The sequence below is a fragment of the Mustelus asterias genome, chromosome 13 (genome assembly GCF_964213995.1).
Source record: "Mustelus asterias chromosome 13, sMusAst1.hap1.1, whole genome shotgun sequence".
NCBI lineage: Eukaryota > Metazoa > Chordata > Chondrichthyes > Carcharhiniformes > Triakidae > Mustelus > Mustelus asterias.
This window is the reverse complement of record NC_135813.1, coordinates 97,588,436-97,612,059: the sequence shown is the minus strand read 5'-3', so window position 1 is coordinate 97,612,059 and position 23,624 is coordinate 97,588,436. Positions and strand designations below refer to the sequence as shown.

The 23,624-nt window shown below is 48.5% G+C and overlaps 1 protein-coding gene across 1 annotated transcript; it reads right to left on the bottom strand.

Annotated features, from left to right (window-relative positions):
* Positions 1 to 1,795: 1,795 nt before the first annotated feature.
* LOC144502930 (polyubiquitin-B-like) lies at positions 1,796 to 15,091 on the bottom strand. The gene is made up of 3 exons (XM_078227356.1): positions 14,954 to 15,091; positions 13,173 to 13,647; positions 1,796 to 2,178 (listed from the first exon to the last, which is right to left on the bottom strand). Exons 2-3 carry the CDS (start codon positions 13,633 to 13,635, stop codon positions 1,946 to 1,948), a joined length of 696 nt encoding a protein of 231 aa, XP_078083482.1. The 5' UTR covers positions 13,636 to 13,647; positions 14,954 to 15,091; the 3' UTR covers positions 1,796 to 1,945.
* Positions 15,092 to 23,624: the final 8,533 nt, after the last annotated feature.

Genomic DNA, 23,624 nt, shown 5'->3' with positions numbered 1-23,624 from the left:
GGACTTGTACTCGCTGGAGTTTAGAAGGATGAGAGGGGATCTGATCGAGGTATATAAAATTTTAAAAGGGATTGATAAAGTAAATGTAGACCAAATGTTTCTTCTTATGGGGCAATCTGGAACAGAGATCAGAGGTATAGGTTGAGAGGCGGTAAATTTAAAACTGAGATGAGGAAGGATTACTCCCTCAGTGGGTGGAGAATTTGTGGAACTCGTTGCCCGGTGGAGTCTGAATCGTTGAATGGTTTCAAGAAGGAGATAGATATATTTCTGATAATAAAATGGGTTAAAGGGAACGGGTGGGGAGGTGGATTTGAGACCAGGGAGCGATCAGCCATGATCTGATTGGATGGCGAAGCAAGCTTGAAGGGCTGAATTTGCCGACTTCTGTTCCTATGTCCCTGAGATTTGGGTGCTTGCGCCTTCAAGGAAAGCAAGACCCACCTTCTGCTTCTAATGTTTCCACAGTGATGTATGAATATGTTGCCTGGGGTTCAATGAACCAAATTTGATATACTAGTGTCATATCAGCAATTGGGTTGGATGACATTAGAATAGAGTTGATTTATAGCATCATATAGTTTGAAGTTTTGGTGTGTTATTTATTTGAAAGTTGCTCATTCCCTCCTTGTGCTGAGACACCACTTTGTGATTGTTTCCTCACAGACTCACAGTTTGTCCATTTCTAACTCTGCCCTCTCCGGCCTTGTTCAGGTCCTTTTCCCCTGCTCCACCCCATTCCAATCTCAGCCTTAACCTTTTTTTACACATTCCAATCTGGACCTCACCCTTCTTACAATCACAGGAGACCTGCCTCTCAAACCAACACTTCCTTGAGTGTAAAATCACTGCCGTTAAAATCCAGTGATGTATCTGACCACATCTTAGACCTCAGAATAGTTGATTTATAGCTTACACATACGGGATACCCCCGCGTGGGATCTTGTATGAACTGAACATCACACAGGAAGCAGCTGCAGCCAAGTGGCAAATAGCAATACTGAAATTGATCTGTGCCCTTTGTGTGTCTCTTGATTCGGTTCCTAGATATTGTTACTATTGTCTCAATGCACTGAGGCTAATCTCAACCCAGACCATAGTGAGTCCTCAGTGTATCAGTCAGTGTAGTTTCCTTTCAGCTCTGGGTTAGGAGAAATCATCTGAAAGTGGTTTGAACTTTGGATCTCTGATGTAAGATACACAGATTCACAGACAATGCCAATTTACAAATGTTCACCAGGCAAAAAAAACAAGAAGACAACATCTTGATTTAAGAAACAACTTTATTTTCAAGGAAGATTGCATATGATAACAAAATGAACAGTCCAAGCCATATATAATGTTATTGCAATGGACAAAGCACTCTGACTAAATCATTTCTATTTTGAACATAAACACATCTACTCACATGAAATGAGGCAAAAGCAATACTTGCAGGATATTTAACATCACTGAGAACTTAGAAAATCTTTATTAAACATTTTTCCATTCATTATATACAATAAATTTGGACCCATTTCTGTGCCCCACAACAAGAAGTATCCCATTTCTCATATTAACCATCTGTGGCATCAGCCTGAGTGAGAATTAGAACTGGAATCATGTTTATGCTGTGAGCACACATACATTAGGTTAACACTGACACTCACACAACCTGTTTCATGGAGGATTCCCACAGACAACAGACTTGAGTGAGTTTGGGCCAAAGCTGAATTCATATCCCAAAGGAAAAGGTTTTGCATCCTGCGTGCAGGCAGTAACCTGCTTGATAGACAGACACTAACATGTACACAAACATCCCCATGTTATAAATCAAACAAGCCAAGAGTGACAGTCACAGTATCAATTAAAGGCTCATAGATTGAAACATTGTGAAAAGTATTCCAGGCTTTATGGTAGTTTTGGTGTAAAATCTATCACTAATACCATATTGGTGCTGAAGCAGTTAACCACCTCGCAGACGTAGCAGGAGGAAGATGGTGCCCTGAGCCTGGATATTGTAGTCGGCGAGTGTGCGGCCATCCTCCAGCTGTTTCCCCTCGTACATCAGACGCTGCTGGCTGGCCGCCACACCCTCCTGTTGCTGTACGCGTGCTTTAAAATCCTGAACAGACTCCGAGGGAAGGACGTTATATGTAGATGTTTTCCCCTTGTCATTCTTCAGGAATATCTGCATGCGCTCCTCATTGGTGACAATCAGCATGACACCATTGCTGGGAGAGACACTGTAGTCAGACAGCCGCTTGTCATCTCTCAAAACCACCGTGTTTCCGTTTTGAACCATCAGGCGCTGACGGAAATGGGGCACCTTGGTTTTTTCATAGATCATCTTCTTGAGAGCCAAGATTTGGATGGAAGGGTCGACCTCAAGTTCAATAATGTCACCGGTTATAAACTTCACCTGGAGTCTCATCTTGTCAAATTTCTGTTGAGAAATGGACTAAATGTCAGTTTCAGTGACAGTGGAGATTTTGCGTATTGTGATCAGTCACATAATACTATTTTGAACATGCAATGTATTGCCCAGACAGTTACAGAATCTAGGGAAAGAATATATTGTGCAATTCGCACTGACTGTATTCCCAACTCAATCTGACTTCCTTTCAATGTTTTATTCCCAACTGGAGCAATACATCAAAGCCATGGACCGCTGAACATACTGAGCAGCAGGTGGCGATGTGGTACCAGGGCCATGAGGCCACACTTGGTCAAATACCACCTTGCTGTCAAGAGCAGTAACTCTCACCTCTCGATTTAATTCTTTTGTCCATGTTGGACCAAGTTGTACCGATGTGTGGAATTCAGTGGTGATCCGAGCAGAACCCAAACTGAGATGTTAAACATTTCAGGGGTGAAGAAATAACAATGATCCCACTCCTCACAAAACCCTTTCCCAGCCTTCCCACATTCTTAAAGCTGCGCCATTTCGATGTTTTGCCCGTTTCCACTTTGAATGAGGAAGAAACTGAATTAGAAATATTTGTGTAACTTGTATTCTGAATCAATGTTAACATATTGGGGCTATCGGGTACACAGCTGCAATACTCGCCTCATGCCACAAGAGTGACTCGAATAACTGTCTAACCTGATAAATTAAATAAACCCAACAGCAGAGGTCTCTAAACCTGGAGAATAAAAGTATTGTTATTTGTGAAGAATTCCTTCACAACTTAATTTGTTTTAAATGCCGCACTGAGATGAAAATGACTGCCCAAAATCTAAATCTCCCCGGGGAGACAGAAATTTTGATCTCACTCACATCTCTCTCGCTGTTTCAATTTGCAATGATATTCTCATGCACTGTCCCCACATTGAAATCAGATTGTATCTTTAATCATGAGTGAGATTCAATGTAACCCATTCTGAACCCGCCTCAGAAATTCACCCCAAACCTCTTACTATTTTAATTAAAAACAAGCCATGATCTTTGTAATTTTAGTGAATCAATGTTTAATGCACTGATTTCAAATATTGGAAAACCTCCCTTGGATAAAGTGACATCCGATTTCACATTTTTGTCTCCAACAGGATTTTAAATGTTTTGCTTTATTTTTTTCCCACCCGGTTTTTATAATAATTTATCATAAATCGCGACTGAGATTCAGAACAAACCAATTTACACACCAGAAATAGAATAATAAAATCCACCAAAAGCAGAATGAACTCACAGTATTTGCACAGGTGCAGGAAAGTTAAACTGCAGAATATTTTCTGATGCTCTGTTTCTGCGCAGTTAGTCTTCTCTGTTTATCTTCACACCGACTCTCAGATCTGGAGAATGTGTGAATAAAACTCTTTGCTTCTGCTGCTCTGGATGTTGCTCCGTCGCTTCTGTGTGAAACTATTCTGTCTGCGAGTGTCTCTGGCTCCCTTCCTCCCCCTTTTATTCTCAGAGCCTGTTTCCGAACGTCACAGCCTTGCTGCTCCCTGATTGCCCAACATTCTCCGGCTCTGTTATAAAAATATATATCTAAACTCGAGTTTCAATTTCCCAAAAATCCCCTCAGTGTCTGACAAATGATCGCACAGTAAGAGGTTTAGCAACACCAGGTTAAAGTCCAACAGGTTTATTTGGTAGCCGAAGCCACACAAGCTTTCAGAGCCCCAAGCCCCTTCTTCGCCTGAAGGTGGCTTTTGCTACCAAATAAACCTGTTGGACTTTAACCTGGTGTTGTTAAACTTCTTACTGTGTTTACCCCAGTCCAACGCCGGCATCTCCACATAATGATCGCACCCCCAGCCGGGGAGCTGTGTTGTTGCTGACAGCAAACAGCCTCTGATCAGTTTCACTTTCCATTTCCTGCAGACCATCTCCAGCCGAGCAATGATTGGGGCGGTGCGGATTGATGCCATCGCCCCCCCCCCCCCGCCCCCCCGCAAATCCCGGGGCCCTCAGAGCACTTATTACTCTGAGAAATTTCATCTCACCCCAATGTTTTCTTTTTAAAACAATCCTTGTTTAAAAAGAATTGTTTAAAATTGTTTAAAATTCCTTTTCTTGGGATCCACGACCGACCTGATTTCCCCAGTCCACCTGCATATTGAAGTCCCCCATGATTATTGTAATATTGCCTTTTTTAATATGCCTTTTCTATCTCCTGATTTATTTTCTGCCCCTCATCCTAACTACTGCTAGGGGGCCTGTACATAACTCCCATCAGGGTATTTTTACCTTTAGATTCCTCAACTCTACCCACAGAGATTCTATGCCTTCTGATCCGATATCACTTCTTGCTATTGGTTTAACTTCATACCTTACTAACAATGCAACTCTGCCCCCGTTGCCCATCTGCCTGTCCTTCCGATAGGAGTCATGATGTGGAGATGCCGGCATTGGACTGGGGTAAACATAGTAAGGAGTCTAACAACACCAGGTTAAAGTCCAACAGGTTTATTTGGTAGCAATTTGGAGCAGCAGTGGAGGGGTGGGTGGGGGGGGGTGGGGGTGGGTGGGGGGGGGTGGGGGTGGGTGGGGGGGGGTGGGGGTGGGTGGGGGGGGGTGGGGGTGGGTGGGGTGGGGGTGGGTGGGGGGGGGTGGGGGTGGGTGGGGGGGGGGTGGTGGGGGGTGGGGGTGGGGATATGGGGGGGTGGGTGGTGAGGAGAGGGTGGGTGCACCCACTCTTGGTGGCTGTCAAATTCACGGCTGCTCTTTTATGCGACTGGCTCCTTCCAGACCCCCAGCGGAGATGTCTGTGGCATTTACCAGTCAGTTGTGCACACCTGTTTCAAGCACCTACGTCACCCTCAAGGCCCCCCTACCGAATCCACAAAGACTCATCAACAGAAAGGGGTTCCACTCCCTGAATGTTCAACTAGTGTGTGACCATAATATGAACATGATGCATGTCTGCGTAAGACACCCAGGCAGCGTGCATGACAGCTTCATTGCCAGGAGCTCTGACCTCCCTGAGGCATTTGAGGAGGAGCCCAGGCTGCGGGGGTGGCTCGTGGGTGATATGGGTTACCCACTTCGGACCTGGCTGATGAAGCCTGTGTGGAGGCCTGTGACTGAGGTGGAGACCTGCTATAATGAGGCCCATGTAGCCACCCGCGCGATAGTGGAGAGGTACATTGGGCTCCTCAAAATGCAATTCTTGTGCCTGGACCGCTCTGGCAGGGCCCAACAATACAGCCCTGTGACCTCATCCTGCATTGTGGTCGTGTGCTGTGCCTTGCACAACCTGGCTCTGCAGAGAGGTGACCTATTGGAGGAGGACGAAGAGGACATGGAGGCTGACCAGCCGGGCGTCGCTGGGGAGGATGACCAGCAGGAGGAAGAGGAGGAAGAGCACGCCTTGGAACACCACCCAGGCGCTGGAGGGCTGGCAGCTCAAATGAGGCATGCGAGGGCAGCTAGGGAGGGGCCTCCTCAACTGACATCAACTTGAAGCATCCCTCAGTGATCTTCAATGGAAGAGGATTCCGATTCGAGACAAATCTGAGACAAGTTAGTCACAGGTAATGGTGAAAAAACATTTAATAATTGCAATAACAGTCTGTAAATAAAATGTTCTAACATAAAAACTTGTGAACAGTAAACGTTAAAGTGCTTAAATATCTTTCTAACTAGTGCAGCCTTTCACCTGTGCTATCTCAGTGCAACAACAACTTCCTAACCTTACGTGGCCTATCGCTACGTCTCAGTGACTCTCCAAAATGTACATTGGAGGTGGAGGGGGCCAACTGCCTTCCTCGCCTCGTTGTCTGTGATGCGCGTGGCGGGTGTTCTCTGGAGGCCCTGGACCTTGAGGGCCCTGGCTGGCTTCCAGGTGTCTGGGATCTTTCCATGACACCATCTTCATCCCGCTGGCCCTGAGATGCCCCGGTGTCAGGAAGGGGGGAGTCAGAAGGTGTAGCCACAGCCACAGTCTCCTGACTGGAAGGCCCCAGCATGGGCTTGAGCCCTTCCTCCTCCCTTGGGGTTCCTGTGGGCCTCTGGATCACTCCATGGGATGGCGGTACGTCTGCAGTGAGCTCCAAAAGCTCTGGCGTCACCGAGCACTGCCAGTCATGGAGGATCACCTGCGTTCTCCCCATGGTGGTCGAGCCCTCTGCGATGGCCACCTGAGTCGGGGGCACCTGTCAATGGCCACAGCAAGTGCCCTTTGTAGACTGGGCCACGCTTTGCACAACCTTCTTAAGGGCTGACCCTCTCAATGGGCCACGTTCTCAAGGGCTGCTGCTGTAGCCCGCTGTGTCTCAGCGCTGTCCCACTGGGTCTCCTGCAAACTCTTGAGTCTCTCAGCCATGGGCCGCAGAATCTCGAGATGCCTGTTCAGTCCCTCAACTGTGGCCTGCTGTGACTCAGCCATCGCTTGGAGCCTGCTTCTCATGTTGAGGATCCCGTGCCCCAGGCTTTCCATTGCAGACGCTACCCTTGCAGGGAACCTTGCAAGACAGGCAATAACTGGTCCGTCTGAAAGCTTTGGGACTCCTCCCAGTTGGTCCAACGTGGCCGTCAGCCCCTCCTGCATTCCCTGGCTCTGTTGCTGCATCTCCAGCAGCTGAGGGAGAAGTGATCTCAGAGGCCCAGCCTGTAGCCTGGAGCCAGCTGAGTCCTCGCCTCCGGCAGGCCCCCGTGTGCCAGAGGCCTCGGACGTTTCCTCCTCCACCCGATGTACATCAGCAGATGTGCCGTGCTCACCAGAGAGTGACCCAGAAGCCCCACAACTAACTGGACCCACCGACGTGTCAGTATCTGGGATTGTGAGTTGTGAGGTGGAAGCTGACGCCAAAACGGTGCCACTCGGAGGTCCCTTCACCCATATCGTCCGTGGACGCATCCGAGCTGTCCTGAACAGGATGGGCAGGAGCTGCAGCAGGGGCCTGTAGTCCAGAAGACCCTGGGGCACCCGGTTCTGTCCCTGCAACACAGGACACAAGGTTAAGTGCAAGGGAGGGAGAGGAATCCGGATGCAAAACACGTGAATCATATTTCTCCTCTGAACACAGAACCAGGCACAAAGAAATCTGTAAAGACGCCCCTTAATGGTCACTATTGAATCGGACTCCGTGGCCTCCCCCAGCAGCGAGTTCCAGGCACCCACTACCCTCCCTGTGCAAATAAACATGCCTCATGGATCTCTTTTAAACCTTGCCCTTCCCACCCAAAGCGCATGCCCCCGAGAAGTTGCCTCAAAGTGAGTGGAGGAATGACAGGTGCTGACATCTTGATGGCAGCCCGACCGTGCTGTTGCTGACAGCCCGCATCCCCCCTTCCCTTGAGAGCTCCAGTGCCCACTCTTCAGAGGGGGTGAGGATCCAGAGGTTGGCTCACCACCCCCTGTTTTTGCCTTCTCATGGGTGTTATGGTTGGTCTTCTTCTGTGGAGACAGAAGGAGCCATGAAAGAAATAATGGCGTGACTCTTGCAGAGTATCAGATTGTGGCCCTTCGAGGGCAAGCACAGTGGGGCTCTTGGGTGGGGGGAAAGGCAGGAGGGGCTTGGGGGTCAGGAGCTGGAAGCATGCAGGGTGCTGGGGATGGGAGGATCTGGGGGCGATCTGGGGGAAGATGTAAGATGGGGTTCCACACTCACCCTTGCTGCCCGGATGAGGTCACTACTTCCAGGTTCAGGGGGCCAGTGCCCTGGCACTGACCGAGGCGGTGACTGCCTCCCAGGCTGCATTTCCATCAGAGCCCCTGGGTCTGCGTCTTCCTGGGGGGAAGAGGGTATCCTGCCTTCCCTCTGCTGCATCCAGTACCCTGCCCAGATTGCCCTCAGAAAAAGAGGGGGGGGGGGTGCAGGTGGGGAGTTTCTGGTCATGCGCACATTGTCCTGTATTGCCTGCCTGTCCATTCTTGAGTTTTTATGGAGCTGCCCCTCGTTAGGGCAGATCAGCTGCAGGCTGTTTGGCAGAGCATTCCAGCAAGTTCCATACAGTTTTCTTGTTAGCATTGAGGGGAAGGCAAGTGAGAACTTGCAGGTGTGCTGATGAGGGGGTGGATCAGTGCCTCACTGATTGGGGACAGGGGAGAGAGATGGAGGTGTCACACAGCCATCGGAGTCCGGAGGAGATGGGGGCCTTGTGCGGGAAGGTCCCGAGTTTAGGTGAGGGGGATCACTCGGCCTGATATTTGGAGGGTGGAGTTGGGAGGGTGGATCCCCCGGCCTGAGATGAGTGAGGGGGAAGGGGTTCCTTTGCCATTCTGCCTGTGATCAGTGGAGGGGAAGGGGGGTCATAGAGTCATAGAGGTTTTCAGCATGGAAACAGGCCCTTCGGCCCAACTTGTCCATGCCGCCCTTTTTTTCAAACCCCTAAGCTAATCCCAATTGTCCGCATTTGGCCCATATCCCTCTGTACCCATCGTACCCATGTAACTATCTAAATGCTTTTTAAAAGGCAAAATTGTACCCGCCTCTACTACTACCTCTGGCAGCTTGTTCCAGACACTCACCATCCTCTGTGTGAACAAATTGTCCCTCTGGACACTTTTGTATCTCTCCCCTCTCACCTTAAACCTATGCCCTCTAGTTTTAGACTCCCCAACCTTTGGGAAAAGATATTGACTATCTAGCTGATCTGTGCCCCTCATTAGAATAAAGAACAAAGAACAAAGAACAATACAGCACAGGAACAGGCCCTTCGGCCCTCCAAGCCTGTGCCGCTCCCTGGTCCAAACTAGACCATTCTTTTGTATCCCTCCATTCCCACTCCGTTCATGTGGCTATCTAGATAAGTCTTAAACGTTCCCAGTGTGTCCTCCTCCACCACCTTGCCTGGCAGCGCATTCCAGGCCCCCACCACCCTCTGTGTGAAATATGTCCTTCTGATATCTGTGTTAAACCTCCCCCCCTTCACCTTGAACCTATGACCCCTCATGAACGTCACCACCGACCTGGGGAAAAGCTTCCCACCGTTCACCCTAGCTATGCCTTTCATAATTTTATACACCTCTATTAAGTCTCCCCTCATCCTCCGTCTTTCCAGGGAGAACAACCCTAGTTTACCCAATCTCTCCTCATAACTAAGCCCCTCCATACCAGGCAACATCCTGGTAAACCTCCTCTGTACTCTCTCCAAAGCCTCCACGTCCTTCTGGTAGTGTGGTGACCAGAACTGGACGCAGTATTCCAAATGTGGCCGAACCAACGTTCTATACATCTGCAACATCAGACCCCAACTTTTATACTCTATGCCCCGTCCTATAAAGGCAAGCATGCCATATGCTTTCTTCACCACCTTCTCCACCTGTGACGTCACCTTCAAGGATCTGTGGACTTGCACACCCAGGTCCCTCTGCGTATCTACACCCTTTATGGTTCTGACATTTATCGTATAGCTCCTCCCTACATTATTTCTACCAAAATGCATCACTTCACATTTATCAGGATTGAACTCCATCTGCCATTTCTTTGCCCAAATTTCCAGCCTATCTATATCCTTCTGTAGCCTCTGACAATGCTCCTCACTATCTGCAAGTCCTGCCAATTTTGTGTCATCTGCAAACTTACTGATCATCCCAGTTACACCTTCTTCCAGATCGTTTATATAAATCACAAACAGCAGAGGTCCCAATACAGAGCCCTGCGGAACACCACTAGTCACAGGCCTCCAGCCAGAAAAAGACCCTTCCACTATCACCCTCTGTCTTCTGTGACCAAGCCAGTTCTCTACCCATCTAGCCACCTCCCCCTTTATCCCATGAGATCCAATTATTTTATAGACCTCTATAAGATCACCCCTCAGCCTCCTGTGCTCCAGAGAAAAAAGTCCCAGTGTATCCGGCCTCTCCTTATAACGCAATCCATCAAGTCCCGATAGCATCCTAGTAAATCTTTTCTGCACTCTTTCTCGTTTAATAATATCCTTTCTATAATAGTGACCAGAATTGCACACAGTATTCCAAGTGTGGCCTTACCAATGTCTTGTACAACTTCAACAAGACATTCCAACTCCTGTATTCAATGTTCTGACCGATGAAACTAGGCATGCCGAATGTCTTCTTCACCACTCTGTCCACCTGTGACCCAACGTTCAAGGAGCTATGAACATGTACCCCTCGATCTCTTTGTTCTGTAATCCCCAATGCCCTACCATTAACTGAGCAGGTCCTGACCTGGTTCAACCTACCAAAATGCATCACCTCACATTTGTCTAAATTAAACTCCATCTGCCATTCGTCAGCGCACTGGCCCAATTGATCAAGATCTCGTTGCAATTGGAGATAACTTTCTTCACTATCCACTATACCACCAATCTTAGTGTCATCTGCAAACTTACTAACCATGCCTCCTATATTCTCATCCAAATCATTAATATAAAAGACAAATAACAGTGGACCCAGCACTGATCCCTGAGGCATACCACTGGTCACAGGCCTCCAGTTTGGAAAACAATTCTCTACAACCACCCTCAGGCTTCTGTCAAGAAGCCAATTTTGTATCCATTTAGATACCTCACCCCGGATCCCATGAGATTTAACCTTATGCTACAACCTACCATGCGGTGCCTTGTCAAAGGCCTTGCTAAAGTCCATGTAGACAACATCAACTGCACTGTCCTCATCTACCTGAGGGCTGCGCTGCCACTCTGCCTGAGACCAGTGAGGGGGAAGGGGGGGTCTGCTGCCACTCTGTTTGAGATCAGTGAGGGAGAAGGGGTGTCTGCTAGCACACTGCCTGAGATCAGTGGGGGGAAGGGAGAGGGGCCCTTGATTAGTCTGGGTGGTGGGGAGTGGGGGCATAAGACAGTCAGTAATGTTGTGGGGGGGTGGGGCAATATCTGTGGGGGCCAGTGGGAGGCATTATCCAGCCCAGGAGAGCATCATGCGCAGTTCGAGTCCCAAAGGCTGGGGAGTCTAAAACTAGAGGGCATAGGTTTAAGGTGAGGGGGGAGAGATACTCACACAGCCGATCGGAGCTGCAGGGTGTCGGGTGCGTTAAGCCCCATCCACAGGTTTGTGTAGTATGATTTGGACTCGCTGATATTTTTTCAGGCAGTGTGTGTATGGGGGCGCCTGAGAACAGGTCTAAAAGTCGGATCTGAAACACTCCCAGTTTCTAGTCCACCCAGAATTTAGAATCAAAATGGTAAAATAGGGCCGTTCCTGTGTGTGGTTGCCTGCAATTGCAATGCTGCCCACAAACTCCCACATGCTGTTGTTGTGACAAAGCACTTACACTGCCCTCTCTGCCTAACCCTGTTTTACTCACTTAATTCATTTAAGTTTCTTTCCTCTATTCAATTTAGCTTGTGTTTTTTGGTTTTTAATATAAGTGCACGATATAGTTTGAAGTTTTGGTGTGTTATTTATTTGAAAGTTGCTCATTCCCTCCTTGTGCTGAGACGCCACTTTGTGATTGTTTCCTCACAGACTCACAGTTTGTCCATTTCTAACTCTGCCCTCTCCGGCCTTGTTCAGGTCCTTTTCCCCTGCTCCACCCCATTCCAATCTCAGCCTTAACCTTTTTTTACGCATTCCACTCGAGACCTCAATCACAGGAGACCTGCCTCTCAAACCAACACTTCCTTGAGTGTAAAATCACTGCCGTTAAAATCCAGTGATGTATCTGACCACACCTTAGACCTCAGAATAGAGTTGATTTATAGCTTACACGTACGGGATACCCCTGCGTGGGATCTTGTACGAACTGAACATCACACAGGAAGCAGCTGCAGCCAAGTGGCAAATAGCAATACCGAAATTAATCTGTGCCCTTTGTGTGTCTCTTAATTTGGTTCCTAGATATTGTTACTATTGTCTCAATGCACTGAGGCTAATCTCAATCCAGACCATAGTGAGTCCTCAGTGTATCAGTCAGTGTAGTTTCCTTTCAACTCTGGGTTAGGAGAAATCATCTGAAAATGGTTTGAACTTTGGATCTCTGATGTAAGATACACAGGTTCACAGACAGTGCCAATTCACAAATGTTCACCAGGCAACAAAAAACAACTCAACTGCAATTTAATTTAAGAAACAGCTTTATTTTCAAGTAAGATTGCATATGATGACAAAATGAACAGTCCAAGCCATATATAATGTTATTGCAATGGACAAAGCACTCTGACGAAATCATTTCTATTTTGAACACAAACACATCTACTCACATGAAGTGAGACTAAAGGAATACTCGCAGGATATTTAACATCACTGTGAACTGAGAAAAGTTTTATTCAGCATTTTATCCATCCATTATATACAATAAATTTCAGTGCCCCACAAGAAATGTCCCATTTCTCATATTAACTATCTTGTGGCATCAGCCTGAGTGAGAATTAGAACTGGAATTATGTTTATGCTGTGAGCACACATACATTAGGTTAACACTGACACTCACACAACCTGTTTCATGGAGGATTCCCACAGCCAGCAGACTTGAGTTTGGACCTAAACTGAATTCATATCCCAAAGGAAAAGGTTTTGTGGTCTCATTTATAAAATAAAAATACTTTTCTGTTTTAAGGACGCCCTCCCCTGCTTTGTCTAACACATCTCCTGTAGACAATGAGTGCAGGCAGTGACCTGCTTGGTAGACAGGCACGGACATATACACAAACATCCCCATGTTATAAATCAAACAAGCCAAGAGTGATAGTCACAGTTTCAATTAATTACTGTCTGAGACCCAGAACCTCACAGATTGAAACATTGTGAAAAGTACAATAGGCTTTATGGTAGTTCTTGTGTAAAATCTATCACCAATTCCATATTGGTGCTGAAGCAGTTAACCACCTCGCAGACGTAGCATAAGGAAGATGGTGCTTTCAGACTGAATATTGTAGTCAGCGAGTGTGCGGCCATCCTCCAGCTGTTTCCCCTCGTACATCAGTCGCTGCTGATCGGTTGGGACACGCTCCTGCCGCTGTACGCGTGCTTTAAAATCCTGAACAGACTCCGTGGGAAGAACATCATATGTAGATGTTTTCCCCTTCTCATTCTTCAGGAATATCTGCATGCGCTCCTCATTGGTGACAATCAGCATGACAGCATTGCTGGGGGAGACACTGTAGTCAGACAGCCGCTTGTCATCTCTCAAAACCACCGTGTTTCCGTTTTGAACCATCAGGCGCTGACGGAAATGGGGCACCTTGGTTTTTTCATAGATCATCTTCTTGAGAGCCGAGATTTGGATGGAAGGGTCGACCTCAAGTTCAATAATCTCACCGGTCAAAAACTTCACCTGGAGTCTCATCTTGTCAAATGTCTGTTGAGAAATGGACTAAATGTCAGTGTCTGTCTAGCGCGCAAGAAACAATACTTTTCACTGGATACTAATACATGTGACAATAATAAATCAAATCAAAGATGTTGCGTATTGTGATCAGTCACATAATACTATTTTGAACATGCAATGTATTGTCCAGACAGTTACAGAATCTAGGGAAAGAATATATTGTGCAATTCACACTGACTGTATTCCCAACTCAATCTGACTTCCTTTCAATGTTTTATTCCCAACTGGAGCAATACATCAAAGCCATGGACCGCTGAACATACTGAGCAGCCGGTGGCGATGTGGTACCAGGGCCATGAGGCCACACTTGGTCAAATACTACCTTGCTGTCAAGAGCAGTAACTCTCACCTCTCGATTTAATTCTTTTGTCCATGTTGGACCAAGTTGTACCGAGGTGTGGAATTCAGTGGTGATCCGAGCAGAACCCAAACTGAGATGTTAAACATTTCAGGGGTGAAGAAATAACAATGATCCCACTCCTCACAAAACCCTTTCCCAGCCTTCCCACATTCTTAAAGCTGCGCCATTTCGATGTTTTGCCCGTTTCCACTTTGAATGAGGAAGAAACTGAATTAGAAATATTTGTGTAACTTGTATTCTGAATCAATGTTAACATATTGGGGCTATCGGGTACACAGCTGCAATACTCGCCTCATGCCACAAGAGTGACTCGAATAACTGTCTAACCTGATAAATTAAATAAACGCAACAGCAGAGGTCTCTAAACCTGGAACAATAAAAGTATTGTTATTTGTGAAGAATTCCTTCACAACTTAATTTGTTTTAAAGGCCGCACTGAGATGAAAATGACTGCCCAAAATCTAAATCTACCCGGGGAGACAGAAATTTTGATCTCACTCACATCTCTCTCGCTGTTTCAATTTGCAATGATATTCTCATGCACTGTCCCCACATTGAAATCAGATTGTATCTTTAATCATGAGTGAGATTCAATGTAACCCATTCTGAACCCCTCAGAAATTCACCCCAAACCTCTTACTATTTTAATTAAAAACAAGCCATGACCTTTGTAATTTTAGTGAATCAATGTTGAATGCATTGATTTCAAATGTTCGAAAACCTCCCTTGGAATAAATAACATCCGATTTCACATTTTTGTCTCCAACATGTTTGAGATTTTAAATGTTTTGCTTTATTTTTTTCCCACCCGGTTTTTATAATAATTTATCATAAATCGCGACTGAGATTCAGAACAAACCAATTTACACACCAGAAATAGAATAATAAAATCCACCAAAAGCAGAATGAACTCACAGTATTTGCACTGGTGCAGGAAAGTTAAACTGCAGAATATTTTCTGATGCTCTGTTCCTGCGCAGTTAGTCTTCTCTGTTTATCTTCACACCGACTCTCAGATCTGGAGAATATGTGAATAAAACTCTTTGCTTCTGCTGCTCTGGATGTTGCTCCGTCGCTTCTGTGTGAAACTATTCTCTCTGCGAGTGTCTCTGGCTCCCTTCCTTCCCCTTTTATTCTCAGAGCCTGTTTCCGAACGTCACAGCCTTGCTGCTCCCTGATTGCCCGACATTCTCCGGCTCTGTTATAAAAATATATATCTGAACTCGAGTTTCGATTTCCCAAAAATCCCCTCAGTGTCTGACAAATGATCGCACAGTAAGAAGTTTAGCAACACCAGGTTAAAGTCCAACAGGTTTATTTGGTAGCCGAAGCCACACAAGCTTTCAGAGCCCCAAGCCCCTTCTTCGACTGAAGGTGGCTTTTGCTACCAAATAAACCTGTTGGACTTTAACCTGGTGTTGTTAAACTTCTTACTGTATTTACCCCAGTCCAACGCAGGCATCTCCACATAATGATCGCACCCTCAGCCGGGGAGCTGTGTTGTTGCTGACAGCAAACAGCCTCTGATCAGTTTCACTTTCCATTTCCTGCAGACCATCTCCAGCCGAGCAATGATTGGGGCGGTGCGGCTTGATGCGATACTGCGCACCCCAACCAACCCCCCCCCCCCCCCCCCTCCCAAATGCCGGGGCCCTCAGAGCACTTATTACTCTGAGAAATTTCATCTCACCCCAATGTTTTCTTTTTAAAACAATCCTTGTTTAAAAAGAATTGTTTAAAATTGTTTAAGATTCCTTTTCTTGGGATCCACTACCGACCTGATTTCCCCAGTCCACCTGCATATTGAAGTCCCCCATGATTATTGTAATATTGCCTTTTTTTATATGCCTTTTCTATCTCCTGATTTATTTTCTGCCCCTCATCCTAACTACTGCTAGGGGGCCTGTACATAACTCCCATCAGGGTATTTTTACCTTTAGATTCCTCAACTCTACCCACAGAGATTCTATGCCTTCTGATCCGATATCACTTCTTGCTATTGGTTTAACTTCATTCCTTACTAACAATGCAACTCTGCCCCCGTTGCCCATCTGCCTGTCCTTCCGATAGGAGTCATGATGTGGAGATGCCGGCATTGGACTGGGGTAAACATAGTAAGGAGTCTAACAACACCAGGTTAAAGTCCAACAGGTTTATTTGGTAGCAATTTGGAGCAGCAGTGGAGGGGTGGGGGTGGTGGGGGGAGGGGGTGGGGGTGGGGATATGGGGGGGTGGGTGGTGGGGAGAGGGTGGGTGCACCCACTCTTGGTGGCTGTCAAATTCACGGCTGCTCTTTTATGCGACTGGCTCCTTCCAGACCCCCAGTGGAGATGTCTGTGGCATTTACCAGTCAGTTGTGCACACCTGTTTCAAGCACCTACGTCACCCTCAAGGCCCCCCTACCGAATCCACAAAGACTCATCAACAGAAAGGGGTTCCACTCCCTGAATGTTCAACTAGTGTGTGACCATAATATGAACATGATGTACGTCTGCCTAAGACACCCAGGCAGCGTGCATGACAGCTTCATTGTCAGGAGCTCTGACCTCCCTGAGGCATTTGAGGGGGAGCCCAGGCTGCGGGGGTGGCTCCTGGGTAATATGGGTTACCCACTTCGGACCTGGCTGATGAAGCCTGTGCGGAGGCCTGTGACTGAGGCTGAGACCTGCTATAATGAGGCCCATGTAGCCACCCGCGCGATAGTGGAGAGGTACATTGGGCTCCTCAAAATGCGATTCCGGTGCCTGGACCGCTCTGGCAGGGCCCAACAATACAGCCCTGTGATCTCATCCCGCATTGTGGTCGTGTGCTGTGCCTTGCACAACCTGGCTCTGCAGAGAGGTGACCTATTGGAGGAGGAGGAGGACATGGAGGCTGACCAGCCGGGCGTCGCTGGGGAGGATGACCAGCAGGAGGAGGAGGAAGAGGAGGAAGAGCACGCCTTGGAACACCACCCAGGCGCTGGAGGGCTGGCAGCTCAAATGAGGCATGCGAGGGCAGCTAGGGAGGTCCTGAACACCAGACGGTTCAGTCGCTTGGGGCTTGTGTCTGTGGGTTCCATCCCCCCCACCCCAAAATTCCTTCTATCTCCTGCAACATCGTCACAACAGAGTGGTGGGCCTGGGTACGCTGTGTTAGCGAGTTTCTTTGGCCGGCAGGAGGGTGATGATGACTCGTTAAGCACCATTGTGATGATGCCCTGGTGCAAACTAGTCTGACTTCAATCTGAGCTCCGCATGCGCGCTGGCATCTGGGCCCACATCTGTGTAGTGGGTAAGGGATCTGAAACCCACTTACAGGGCCCTGGGTGGGTGGGGTCGGGGACGGGAGGGGATCGCCCGTGGGTTCTGAGGAACCAATGACTTCCTTTTCTCAGTGACACAACATTGAGGAGCCTCCTCAGCTGACATCAACTTGAAGCATCCCTCAGCGATCTTCAATGGAAGAGGATTCCGATTCGAGACAAATCTGAGACAAGTTAGTCACAGGTAATGGTGAAAAAACATTTGATAATTGCAAGAACGGTCTTTAAATAATATGTTCTAACATAAAAACTTATGAACAGAAAGCGTTAAAGTGCTTAAATATCTTTCTAACTAGTGCAGCCCTTCACCTGTGCTATCTCAGTGCAACAACAACTTCCTAACCTTACGTGGCCTATCGCTACGTCTCAGTGACTCTCCAAAATGTACATTGGAGGTGGAGGGGGCCAACTGCCTTCCTCGCCTCGTTGTCTGTGATGCACGTGGCGGGTGTCCTCTGGAGACCCTGGACCTTGAGGGCCCTGGCTGGCTTCCAGGTGTCTGGGATCTTTCCATGACACCATCTTCATCCCGCTGGCCCTGAGATGCCCCGGTGTCAGGAAGGGGGGAGTCAGAAGGTGTAGCCACAGCCACAGTCTCCTGACTGGAAGGCCCCAGCATGGGCTTGAGCCCTTCCTCCTCCCTTGGGGTTCCTGTGGGCCTCTGGATCACTCCATGGGATGGCGGTACATCTGCAGTGAGCTCCAAAAGCTCTGGCGTCACCGAGCACTGCCAGTCATGGAGGATCACCTGCGTCCTACCCATGGTGGTCGAGCCCTCTGCGATGGCCATCTGAGTCGGGGGCACCTGTCAATGGCCACAGCAAGTGCCCTTTGTAGACTGGGCCACGCTTTGCACAACCTTCTTCAGGGCTGACCCTCTCAATGGGCCACGTTCTCAAGGGCTGCTGCTGTAGCCCGCTGTGTCTCAGCGCTGTCCCACTGGGTCTCCTGCAAACTCTTGAGTCTCTCAGCCATGGGCCGCAGAATCTCGAGATGCCTGTTCAGTCCCTCAACTGTGGCCTGCTGTGACTCAGCCATCGCTTGGAGCCTGCTTCTCATGTTGAGGATCCCGTGCCCCAGGCTTTCCATTGCAGACGCTACCCTTGCAGGGAACCTTGCAAGACAGGCAATAACTGGTCCGTCTGAAAGCTTTGGGACTCCTCCCAGTTGGTCCAACGTGGCCGTCAGCCCCTCCTGCATTCCCTGGCTCTGTTGCTGCATCTCCAGCAGCTGAGGGAGAAGTGATCTCAGAGGCCCAGCCTGTAGCCTGGAGCCAGCTGAGTCCTCGCCTCCGGCAGGCCCCCGTGTGCCAGAGGCCTCGGACGTTTCCTCCTCCACCCGATGTACATCAGCAGATGTGCCGTGCTCACCAGAGAGTGACCCAGAAGCCCCACAACTAACTGGACCCACCGACGTGTCAGTATCTGGGATTGTGAGTTGTGAGGTGGAAGCTGACGCCAAAACGGTGCCACTCGGAGGTCCCTTCACCCATATCGTCCGTGGACGCATCCGAGCTGTCCTGAACAGGATGGGCAGGAGCTGCAGCAGGGGCCTGTAGTCCAGAAGACCCTGGGGCACCCGGTTCTGTCCCTGCAACACAGGACACAAGGTTAAGTGCAAGGGAGGGAGAGGAATCCGGATGCAAAACACGTGAATCATATTTCTCCACTGAACACAGAACCAGGCACAAAGAAATCTGTAAAGACGCCCCTTAATGGTCACTATTGAATCGGACTCCGTGGCCTCCCCCAGCAGCGAGTTCCAGGCACCCACTACCCTCCCTGTGCAAATAAACATGCCTCATGGATCTCTTTTAAACCTTGCCCTTCGCACCCAAAGCGCATGCCCCCGAGAAGTTGCCTCAAAGTGAGTGGAGGAATGACAGGTGCTGACATCTTGATGGCAGCCCGACCGTGCTGTTGCTGACAGCCCGCATCCCCCCTTCCCTTGAGAGCTCCAGTGCCCACTCTTCAGAGGGGGTGAGGATCCAGAGGTTGGCTCACCACCCCCTGTTTTTGCCTTCTCATGGGTGTTATGGTTGGTCTTCTTCTGTGGAGACAGAAGGAGCCATGAAAGAAATAATGGCGTGACTCTTGCAGAGTATCAGATTGTGGCCCTTCGAGGGCAAGCACAGTGGGGCTCTTGGGTGGGGGGAAAGGCAGGAGGGGCTTGGGGGTCAGGAGCTGGAAGCATGCAGGGTGCTGGGGATGGGAGGATCTGGGGGCGATCTGGGGGAAGATGTAAGATGGGGTTCCACACTCACCCTTGCTGCCCGGATGAGGTCACTACTTCCAGGTTCAGGGGGCCAGTGCCCTGGCACTGACCGAGGCGGTGACTGCCTCCCAGGCTGCATTTCCATCAGAGCCCCTGGGTCTGCGTCTTCCTGGGGGGAAGAGGGTGTCCTGCCTTCCCTCTGCTGCATCCAGTACCCTGCCCAGATTGCCCTCAGAAAAAGAGGGGGGGGGGGTGCAGGTGGGGGGTTTCTGGTCATGCGCACATTGTCCTGTATTGCCTGCCTGTCCATTCTTGAGTTTTTATGGAGCTGCCCCTTGTTAGGGCAGATCAGCTGCAGGCTGTTTGGCAGAACATTCCAGCAAGTTCCATACAGTTTTCTTGTTAGCATTGAGGGGAAGGCAAGTGAGAACTTGCAGGTGTGCTGATGAGGGGGTGGATCAGTGCCTCACTGATTGGGGACAGGGGAGAGAGATGGAGGTGTCACACAGCCATCGGAGTCCGGAGGAGATGGGGGCCTTGTGCGGGAAGGTCCCGAGTTTAGGTGAGGGGGATCACTCGGCCTGATATTTGGAGGGTGGAGTTGGGAGGGTGGATCCCCCGGCCTGAGATGAGTGAGGGGGAAGGGGTTCCTTTGCCATTCTGCCTGTGATCAGTGGAGGGGAAGGGGGGTCATAGAGTCATAGAGGTTTTCAGCATGGAAACAGGCCCTTCGGCCCAACTTGTCCATGCCGCCCTTTTTTTCAAACCCCTAAGCTAATCCCAATTGTCCGCATTTGGCCCATATCCCTCTGTACCCATCGTACCCATGTAACTATCTAAATGCTTTTTAAAAGGCAAAATTGTACCCGCCTCTACTACTACCTCTGGCAGCTTGTTCCAGACACTCACCATCCTCTGTGTGAACAAATTGTCCCTCTGGACACTTTTGTATCTCTCCCCTCTCACCTTAAACCTATGCCCTCTAGTTTTAGACTCCCCAACCTTTGGGAAAAGATATTGACTATCTAGCTGATCTGTGCCCCTCATTAGAATAAAGAACAAAGAACAAAGAACAATACAGCACAGGAACAGGCCCTTCGGCCCTCCAAGCCTGTGCCGCTCCCTGGTCCAAACTAGACCATTCTTTTGTATCCCTCCATTCCCACTCCGTTCATGTGGCTATCTAGATAAGTCTTAAACGTTCCCAGTGTGTCCTCCTCCACCACCTTGCCTGGCAGCGCATTCCAGGCCCCCACCACCCTCTGTGTGAAATATGTCCTTCTGATATCTGTGTTAAACCTCCCCCCCTTCACCTTGAACCTATGACCCCTCATGAACGTCACCACCGACCTGGGGAAAAGCTTCCCACCGTTCACCCTAGCTATGCCTTTCATAATTTTATACACCTCTATTAAGTCTCCCCTCATCCTCCGTCTTTCCAGGGAGAACAACCCTAGTTTACCCAATCTCTCCTCATAACTAAGCCCCTCCATACCAGGCAACATCCTGGTAAACCTCCTCTGTACTCTCTCCAAAGCCTCCACGTCCTTCTGGTAGTGTGGTGACCAGAACTGGACGCAGTATTCCAAATGTGGCCGAACCAACGTTCTATACATCTGCAACATCAGACCCCAACTTTTATACTCTATGCCCCGTCCTATAAAGGCAAGCATGCCATATGCTTTCTTCACCACCTTCTCCACCTGTGACGTCACCTTCAAGGATCTGTGGACTTGCACACCCAGGTCCCTCTGCGTATCTACACCCTTTATGGTTCTGACATTTATCGTATAGCTCCTCCCTACATTATTTCTACCAAAATGCATCACTTCACATTTATCAGGATTGAACTCCATCTGCCATTTCTTTGCCCAAATTTCCAGCCTATCTATATCCTTCTGTAGCCTCTGACAATGCTCCTCACTATCTGCAAGTCCTGCCAATTTTGTGTCATCTGCAAACTTACTGATCATCCCAGTTACACCTTCTTCCAGATCGTTTATATAAATCACAAACAGCAGAGGTCCCAATACAGAGCCCTGCGGAACACCACTAGTCACAGGCCTCCAGCCAGAAAAAGACCCTTCCACTATCACCCTCTGTCTTCTGTGACCAAGCCAGTTCTCTACCCATCTAGCCACCTCCCCCTTTATCCCATGAGATCCAATTATTTTATAGACCTCTATAAGATCACCCCTCAGCCTCCTGTGCTCCAGAGAAAAAAGTCCCAGTGTATCCGGCCTCTCCTTATAACGCAATCCATCAAGTCCCGATAGCATCCTAGTAAATCTTTTCTGCACTCTTTCTCGTTTAATAATATCCTTTCTATAATAGTGACCAGAATTGCACACAGTATTCCAAGTGTGGCCTTACCAATGTCTTGTACAACTTCAACAAGACATTCCAACTCCTGTATTCAATGTTCTGACCGATGAAACTAGGCATGCCGAATGTCTTCTTCACCACTCTGTCCACCTGTGACCCAACTTTCAAGGAGCTATGAACATGTACCCCTCGATCTCTTTGTTCTGTAATCCCCAATGCCCTACCATTAACTGAGCAGGTCCTGACCTGGTTCAACCTACCAAAATGCATCACCTCACATTTGTCTAAATTAAACTCCATCTGCCATTCGTCAGCCCACTGGCCCAATTGATCAAGATCTCGTTGCAATTGGAGATAACTTTCTTCACTATCCACTATACCACCAATCTTAGTGTCATCTGCAAACTTACTAACCATGCCTCCTATATTCTCATCCAAATCATTAATATAAAAGACAAATAACAGTGGACCCAGCACTGATCCCTGAGGCATACCACTGGTCACAGGCCTCCAGTTTGGAAAACAATTCTCTACAACCACCCTCAGGCTTCTGTCAAGAAGCCAATTTTGTATCCATTTAGATACCTCACCCCGGATCCCATGAGATTTAACCTTATGCTACAACCTACCATGCGGTGCCTTGTCAAAGGCCTTGCTAAAGTCCATGTAGACAACATCAACTGCACTGTCCTCATCTACCTGAGGGCTGCGCTGCCACTCTGCCTGAGACCAGTGAGGGGGAAGGGGGGGTCTGCTGCCACTCTGTTTGAGATCAGTGAGGGAGAAGGGGTGTCTGCTAGCACACTGCCTGAGATCAGTGGGGGGAAGGGAGAGGGGCCCTTGATTAGTCTGGGTGGTGGGGAGTGGGGGCATAAGACAGTCAGTAATGTTGTGGGGGGGTGGGGCAATATCTGTGGGGGCCAGTGGGAGGCATTATCCAGCCCAGGAGAGCATCATGCGCAGTTCGAGTCCCAAAGGCTGGGGAGTCTAAAACTAGAGGGCATAGGTTTAAGGTGAGGGGGGAGAGATACTCACACAGCCGATCGGAGCTGCAGGGTGTCGGGTGCGTTAAGCCCCATCCACAGGTTTGTGTAGTATGATTTGGACTCGCTGATATTTTTTCAGGCAGTGTGTGTATGGGGGCGCCTGAGAACAGGTCTAAAAGTCGGATCTGAAACACTCCCAGTTTCTAGTCCACCCAGAATTTAGAATCAAAATGGTAAAATAGGGCCGTTCCTGTGTGTGGTTGCCTGCAATTGCAATGCTGCCCACAAACTCCCACATGCTGTTGTTGTGACAAAGCACTTACACTGCCCTCTCTGCCTAACCCTGTTTTACTCACTTAATTCATTTAAGTTTCTTTCCTCTATTCAATTTAGCTTGTGTTTTTTGGTTTTTAATATAAGTGCACGATATAGTTTGAAGTTTTGGTGTGTTATTTATTTGAAAGTTGCTCATTCCCTCCTTGTGCTGAGACGCCACTTTGTGATTGTTTCCTCACAGACTCACAGTTTGTCCATTTCTAACTCTGCCCTCTCCGGCCTTGTTCAGGTCCTTTTCCCCTGCTCCACCCCATTCCAATCTCAGCCTTAACCTTTTTTTACGCATTCCACTCGAGACCTCAATCACAGGAGACCTGCCTCTCAAACCAACACTTCCTTGAGTGTAAAATCACTGCCGTTAAAATCCAGTGATGTATCTGACCACACCTTAGACCTCAGAATAGAGTTGATTTATAGCTTA